Source organism: Silene latifolia, chromosome 4 (genome assembly GCF_048544455.1).
Source record: "Silene latifolia isolate original U9 population chromosome 4, ASM4854445v1, whole genome shotgun sequence".
Taxonomy (NCBI): Eukaryota; Viridiplantae; Streptophyta; class Magnoliopsida; order Caryophyllales; family Caryophyllaceae; genus Silene; species Silene latifolia.
Window position 1 is genome coordinate 9,939,988 of NC_133529.1, and position 8,242 is coordinate 9,948,229.

General features: G+C 38.3%; 1 protein-coding gene across 3 annotated transcripts; it reads left to right on the plus strand.

Annotated features, from left to right (window-relative positions):
* The first annotated feature begins 1,372 nt into the window (after positions 1 to 1,372).
* On the plus strand, positions 1,373 to 7,211 carry LOC141652857 (pentatricopeptide repeat-containing protein At1g80880, mitochondrial). 3 transcript variants are annotated; one of them, XR_012547263.1, is made up of 3 exons: positions 1,373 to 2,074; positions 2,903 to 4,187; positions 6,854 to 7,211. XR_012547263.1 is itself a non-coding variant. In XM_074460464.1 (2 exons), exons 1-2 carry the CDS (start codon positions 1,464 to 1,466, stop codon positions 3,984 to 3,986), a joined length of 1,695 nt encoding a protein of 564 aa, XP_074316565.1. In that variant the 5' UTR covers positions 1,373 to 1,463; the 3' UTR covers positions 3,987 to 4,365. The 3 variants fall into 3 exon arrangements, 1 of the variants encoding a protein (XP_074316565.1); XR_012547264.1 differs by lacking the exon at positions 6,854 to 7,211 and adding an exon at positions 4,717 to 4,983; XM_074460464.1 differs by lacking the exon at positions 6,854 to 7,211 and having other exon boundaries at positions 2,903 to 4,365.
* The last annotated feature ends 1,031 nt before the right edge of the window (positions 7,212 to 8,242 follow it).

The following is an 8,242-nucleotide window of genomic DNA, read 5'->3' on the forward strand; positions in this document are numbered from 1 at the left end:
TCGACAAATGCCTCTTGAGGTGCCTCCTCATTTCCGGACAATGGTTTCACACCTACGGGACTACTCCTCTCAATCGCTTGAACATGTAGGCTATTCCCATCTCCTTCAACCAACCGTAGAACCAAGGGAAGAGAGTTCACCAATGGTTCAAGAGTCCCTCGACTCAATGAATGTGGATGACGATGCACCATTAGTTCAATACACTAGGAGGGCTAGACACTCTAAGTCATCCATGCCGGCTAGACACTCCATGTCTTCAATGCCTTCCATGTCTTCAATGCCGGCCATGTCTTCAATGCCTTTCATGTCTTCAATGTCACCCGTCAATGAACAAGGTACCCCGGAGCCTAAGAAAGGGTTTTGGAGTCGCATTCGAGGAAAAAGCAAGAAGAAGACTTGAGGACTTGATGTAATAGTTAGAGGATTAATGGTTTGTTTGACATTTTAGATGGTTAATTTGTTTGACATTTTAGTTGTAAAACTTAGAATTTAATCCCCTTGTGCGAAGCTTATGTGGTGTGTAAACTCGGTTTTTATTTATAATAGGCAATGGTTTGTGTTGTCCTTTGCATGGTTGAGCATTGTTGAGTTTGGTTTTTTGTTTTGGCAAAGGAAATATACGAGAACGAAGGAAATTTGTGCAGCAATGAAAAAAAAAAAGAAAACTGGCAAAACACGCCATAGCTAATGGCGGGTTTCAAGAGAAAGACACGCCATTACGTATGGCGTGTTTCATATTTGAGATTTTGCCAGCTACTTGAACTGGGCTAAAAATGGAGCTGCTTAAACACGCCATAGCTAATGGCGTGTTTTAATCTGAAGACACGCCATACGTAATGGCGTGTTTCCTTTCCTTACATTATGCAGCTACTGACTTGGGGTTTCAATTTTGGACTGCCTAAACACGCCATATGTAATGGCGTGTTCTTTGAACTAAACACGCCATTACGTAAGGCGTGTTTAAGCCCCGTACAGGCTCGTCAAAACCGAGCCTACGTGGACACCATTTCGATAAATGTTTTCAAAACCGACCCAAAACGACAATTCTTTTATTTTTGAGCATTATTTCAAAAACGGACTCTACATTTGACTTAATAATAAAGTAATTAATGAAATAATGGTAAAAAACTAATTTTAATGGTAAAAAATTAAAGTTATGCGATAAAATAACTAGACCCATTAATGACCCAAACCTGACCCAACACGACCCGGGACATCATCTGACGACTGACCTGAAATGTCCCCGGCCAATCCCGCTTCGACCGAATCGGATGTGATCCGTCCCCACCCGACATGACCCGACCGACGAACCCGATTGCCACTTCTAGAATCTGCACTCCTATTTGCAATTTTTTCTGCCTTTGATCTTTTTGCAGTTTTAACTAGATTTACCCGGTTTGGAGGTAAAAAAAAGCTCAGGAGCAACCCATTATGTGATTCAATACAAAATTTGAGGTAGAAAAATGGCAGCAATGCGACGGTTCCATCAAAAACTACTCCGATGTCTCATCTCACCTGCCTCCACCCGCATTACCCTCCGATTTCTCCAACCCCATAGCTCTCCCTCCCCTTCACCCTTCTACTACAACACTAACTTCTCTCAGACATTTCATCGAACACTTTCCGCGCTTTCTCAATTCCCCCCACATTCTACCAATTTTCCACAATTCCAATCGTCTTCACCACAATCTCAATACGACCCAATTGATTTCCATGCATTAGACGGCAAAATCAGCCAAAACAATGTACTGGGTACTGTTGAATTAGTGGAATTAGTGCAGAAAACCAAGAGTTTTGCGTCCAAAAAGGAAGCCATTGATTTTATTACTGCTTCTTATATTAATACTGATGCTAATCAGGTTTATTTTGCGATATGGGCATTGAGGAATGATTGGGAATTGTGTTTGCTGGTTTTGGAATTGAATGAAAAATGGGGTTTTGTCAATGAGAAAATATTGGGTTTGATTGTTTGGGTTTTGGGTAGTCATCATAAGTTTGATATTGCTTGGAAATTGATTCGTGATTTTCATAGCGTTGTCGATACTCGAAGAACAATGCTTGTAATTATTGAAAGGTTATCTTTCCTTGCTTCTTTGTTAATGTATATATCCCTTCATTATGAGTAGAATTGTTGCCTTTCCAATCGACTCCAGCCAATATGCCAATGGCGCCTATACGCTTATTGTCCCCATTCGACTTTGGTGGCCAACCGTGTCAACTGTCGAACACAACACGGTGTCGATGAAGGGAATATAAATCTAAACTGAGCTGACAATTTTTCACCATAAATTGTTCAATTCTTAGGACATTCCTCCTACCCTGCAATTTGCGGGAGCCATTGGGGTCATGTTGTTGTTAGGACATTCCCAACAGTCGAGTGTGGGATACAATTATTTTATGAAGAAGGTCCATGTTTTTGAATCATAATAGAGTGTTGAAGTGTTGTGTTATGTCGTAAGGTCGGAGTGTGAGAAACATGGTTGCCACCAGAGTCAAATGCTGAAGTAACATAGGGTTTTGAGTGGTTTATACTTTCTACTCCCAAGTCCTAACTATTCTTAATTCCTTATTAACATACTGTCATACTGATTAATGCGAGTGGAGGGGATAAATTATACTCCCTCCGTCCCAATCATTTGCTTACCCTTGATTAAATAACCCTCAGTAAGAATATAAAAAGGTAAACAAATGATTGGGACGGAGGGAGTAGGAAATTGTGCTAGGAGTTGACTAGAACATCATGTTTGATTGTGTTAATTAGACATGATTATGTATCCATTATTTGTTTTTCTAATTTATTCGTGCTGTTCCTACTTCGTTGTCGAGTATATGGAATCCTATTCCTGTCCAAGACTTCTAACAAATTATCGGTTTCTATCTGAATCATGATTGATTTGGTCAGATATGCAGCAGCAAACTGTCATGAGAAGGCCATTAAAACCTTTGATTTTATGGAGAAGCTATCAGTAAGTCCAGACCAGAATTCATTATATTCTCTCGTGAGTGCGCTGTGCAAACATGGGAATGTTGAAGAGGCTGAGGAGTTTATGCTAAAAAATAAGAAGCTATTCCCGCTTGAGACTGAAGGATTCAATATCATTCTTCATGCTTGGTGTACTATTTGTATTGATTTACTGGAAGCTAAAAGAGTTTGGAGGGAGATGGCAAGTAACTGCATTACACCTGATGCCATTTCTTATACACATATGATCTTCTGTCATTCTCGGGTTGGAAGCCTTTTCGATTCTCTAAGGCTATATGATGAGATGAAGAAAAGGGGGTGGGTCCCTGGCCTTGATGTCTACAATTCTTTGATGTATGCAATGACCCGTGAAAACTGTCCGAGTGAAGCTCTCAAACTGTTTGATAAAATCAAAGAGTTGGGCTTACAACCAGATTCTTTGTCATACAGTTGCTTGATTTGTCCTCTTTGTGAAACTGGCAAGTTTGAGGATGCCAGGGCTTTGCTCGTTTCTATGTCAAGGGACGGTATTAAACCGACACTTGAAACTTATAAAGCTTTCTTGACTGATGGAGATCTTGATAGTACTTTAGATATTCTACGGAAGATGAAGAATGATAAAGTGGGCCCTGACAGCGGTACATTTTTAGTAATTTTTGATAGGTTCTTCAATCTAAGACAGCCCGAAAATGTTTTAAAGGTATGGGTGGAAATGCAATACTTTGGAGTTCATCCTGAAGCTACACATTACTCTTCTCTTATACGTGGCCTGGCAAATTGTGGCTGTTTAAACAAGGCTAAGGAAATGCATACTGAGATGATTTCAAATGGATTTGTAGATGATCCACAATTAAAGAAACTATTGCAAGGACTAGAAAGAGTTAGTCATCAAGGAAAAGTTGGATCAACTCCTGCGAGTTACGCTGGCAAATTAAACCCCCCGTCTGCGTCCCGTATTACGCCACATAGAGGAACAAAAAAACGGGGTAGTATAAGTTTAAAGAAGAAACAAACGGTCGACTAGAGCCATGATTTAAGGCAATCGTGATGCCTATTCAGAGTTTCAGACGACTCCGTCTGTCACTCAATGCCTGTGGTATTGTTGGGATCAATTGGTTGCATTAAAGGACGGCAAGGTATAATGCAAGCTAATATTAAGAGTGAATGTCCAAGGATTGCCTTACCTTGACCTATGTGGCGCACGTTTTTCAGCTAATAGTATCAGGTATGTTATCAGTTATTATTACTTATTAGTATACTATTTACTCCATAAGTAATATCAGATTTTAAATTTGCCTATGTTTTGGAAATAGAATGATGGTTTTGTGTTTTTGGAAATATAGTCGTCATCTTTTGTTCTTCTTTCTATGATGTAGCCAAATCCTTATATTCTAAATGAATACTTTTTGAGAAATTATCGACTGTTAAGATCATAATTCAGATAAATCATAGCCTCATAGGTCCATCCGTGTCTTATAAGTTGTGATAAGTTAATTGCATATAACATGTGGTGCACATCCACCTTTGCTTCAAATGTTTTTTTGGTACATTCCGTTGCTTCAATCAAATGTAGAAAGATTAGTTTCAGTAATCAACATTTTTGGAATGATCAGCAAAGCAGTAGGTTCTTCGCAGTGAGATACTGAGGTATGAGGGGATCGAGAATCCGAATACCTAATTGAACCCAGTTTGCATCCGTATAACATGCTTGTTATGGGAATTATAAATTTGATAAGTCAGTGCACCCTTTGCAGTTATCCTGGGTTAACATATTGCTCTAGGAGAGGGATTGGTAACTCTTTCATTCATGGTGGTGGAAAGCTATTTACTACGATCCCCCTCTTCGCGTCCACCATCATAAGTTACGCTCACAAAGTACCTCCTCATTTGGCTCCCTGATTGATCTTTTGACATTGATGGGGGATCCCAGTTGTGTTGGATCTTGGGGAAAACTGCTATCTAGAAAAAGCTAAAAAGTACAGCAACCAGAGAAGCGCCAAAGTAGACACTCTCAGCCAAAGGTGAAAACCATAGTATACGAATTACTCCAATCAGAGGGTCATGGAAATAGATATTGACCTTCGTTATTGATCCTACCAACACTCTCTTTTTCAAGAAATTTAGTCAGCCTTGTGGGTTTATTCTGTGTTAGGCCCTTTTCCCTCCCCAGGTTAATCCGAACTTGTATTATTGGATTGTTGAAATTGCTTGCCCTCTTGGATATAGTATACTTAGTTGCAAGTGATTTAGGCCTATGGTCTAAAGCCGGTATAGGATTCTCCTCTTACCCGGAAATGAAGAAAGACCTTCACTTTATATAACGTGTTCACACATTTCTCGAGATGACTACAAGTTTCATTCTATTGTTAATAAACTGAAAACATTAGATTTGTTGGGGAAATAATTCCTTATGAGTGTTCTTCCATAATTTGTTCTTATATATTGTGCTATATATATTGAAGGTGTCTTGAAATAAGAGTGATTCGAGGGGACTGCGAATAGGAAATGACAACAAGAAATACCAAGCTTCAGGCCTTGTTTGGTTACCAAAATAGCAGGGAAAGGAAGGGGAGGAGGAACGGGGTGTGGGTGTGTGGATACAATATCCCTCCCAATTTTTCCTACGGTGGAGGGATTTTGATTGCCTTTGAGGAGGGAAAATGGATCCCTCCAAATCCCTCCCCGTCCCTTTCACCCTTACTTGATATCCAAACAAGGGATTCTAAATCCCATACTCTCCCTTCTTTTCCTATCCCTCCAAATCCTTCCATCCAAACAGGCCCTCAATGCCAAAATGTTTGGGGATCGCCTAATATGACCTGTCAAAGGAGACTCCAAATCCCTCCCCGTCCCTTTTTCTTCACCCTTATTTGATATCCAAACAAGCGATTCTAAATCCCATACTCTCCCTTCTTTTCCTTTCCCTCCAAATCCTTCCATCCAAACAAGCCCTCAATGCCAAAATGATTAGGGATCGCGTAATATCACCTGTCAAAGGAGAAAAGCATTCTAAAAGGGTGTACGAGATAAAATAACAATGAAAGGTGAGAAATGTGAAAAACCAAAAGGAAAAAACGGGTATGTGGAAACGAACGAATGAATCCGTACACAATGTGATCCAGAAAACCTTATCAAAGAGAGATGAAAGAAATGTGAATCATATATATGCCTCTAATAAAGACATAAGGGAATTCACGAATTCATTTTGGTTTCGAATAAAATTGACCTTCTCTTGGTTTTTTGATGGTGGTTTGATAACTTTATTTGCCAAGATATTTGATGATCGATGTTGTTCTAGTAGTGTTAACTTTATCTGCCACTATTTGATGTTTCCAACAAATTTTACCAAGGGTTTTTGTTAAAGTAGTTCAGATTAAGATGATTATTTCACTCTTTGTTTCAAACCTAGATAATCCAATTCTTTCGAGTTTCTCTTATGAGTTTTGTGAACATATGTAGCTAATGATAATAGCAAATTATCTACAATTTTGGTTCCGAAGAATAAATTGACACTCCATTTCATTATGGGTGGCGGGTTCATAGATAAAAGTGCATCTAGCAATTCTGACTTATGTTTCCGTAGATTAATTACAATCCAGACCCGGTAAAGTTTTTTTTTTTTTTTTGGTAATGAAAAGTGTATTTGGTTCCTATTGCAAAACTAGTTGTCGGCTTCAAGTTTGCCTTGTGGCTTTGGTTAACTCGGTTGTTTGTATTTACTTCTTCCAAAATTTTATGAAAGATACAAGTATAGGGATTTGTCGTTGAGCATGATACCGTCTTCAACGAGACCCCATGTCAACTTGACATGGAGTCCCGTGGAAGAAGGTATCGCAGCGGACGGAGCCGTGGAATTATCTGCTCCCTAAACAAATTTGATTCTTAATGCAGACAGAGACTGGGGAGATTGGGGCCACGGATAGGCATGTCTACGAGTGGGACAAAAATGACAAGACGAGAAGACGAAAGAAGAAAGCAACTTAGCAGTGAGCATATTGAACTGTAGATATGTTGTGCAAAGGCGCTTTGGTGTTATTCCAAGTCATGCGTGTTTTATTTGATGTTACATGTCTGCAGTTGAAAGCGCATTTGTATTGTGTGGAACCTCAGGAATCAGAAATAAAGAAAAGAAAAGGCATTTCAAAACAAAGCTGGGTTTTCTGCGTACTACTCTATATTGCTTTGTTTTTATACAAAGTTGGAGGGAAAGAAAGGTAAGACTGGACAATGTCTTGTTATTTTTGTCATATATTTTCCACTTTTTTTTTTGAGGGGTTTTCGGATTGTTTTAGATTATTGGTAAATGGTTGTTCTAGCTTAATTAGAGGTCACGAGTTTAAACCTTGAGAATGTAGGTGAAGACGTGAAGTCATATTTATATTCATTTAGCTTTGAATTATCTATATTTCATCGTCATTTATTTAAATTATTTCATTCATCTTATATAATTTTTTTCATTCATCTTCACCATATCCACGGGGCGTCAGGGCCAAGTGTGTAAAAGTGATCCATGTTGGTCTTTTCCTTTTTCCTTTTAAAATTTAAAATGGTGTGAACGGGAAATATTAGAGTCCTAGACAGGGGCGAGTCCACCTTATTAAATGGTGTAGCATGTGCATCATTGTTGAAAAGTCATGTGAGAAATGAGAATTGACTTTTCTGTTACACCATTAATTATGCTTTGACTCTTCAGTAGTTAAGTTTGTCAATTTCCTAAAGTAATGCATTGATACTCGAAGATGTTGAGTAATAATTTTCCTACACCATGTTATAAATCCTGGACTCCCCTCTAGTCTTAGAGACAATAAATAAAACTCGATAAGAGCGAAATATTTAATTAATGTTTAAATCAAACCAATTAACAAATGGTAAACATGGAGTACTACATATTGGAAATTTGGAACGCAAGTTTTAAATTATATCAAATATATGTTCTATCATATCACAATTTTAACGTAAATGATCAATAGTTATTTAATTTCTTATTTTAAATTAATTATTATAAATACTATTATTTTAGGCTATCTTACATGAACAAAAGATGTTGACAAGTGATTTATCCATGCACTAAATGGATTTGTCCAAGGCAATTAGTGTAAATGATCATTGTCTTGGACAAATCCATTTAGTGACTTGGATAAATCACTTTCCAAATATGTTTGTTGATATTGTATTTAGGGATGTCAATGGGTTCGGGTCGGGTGAAGCTTCATCTGTCATCCATCCGTCCTTTTAAAATCTCATCCAACCCGTCCGTCATCCGTGAAACATATCATCCAT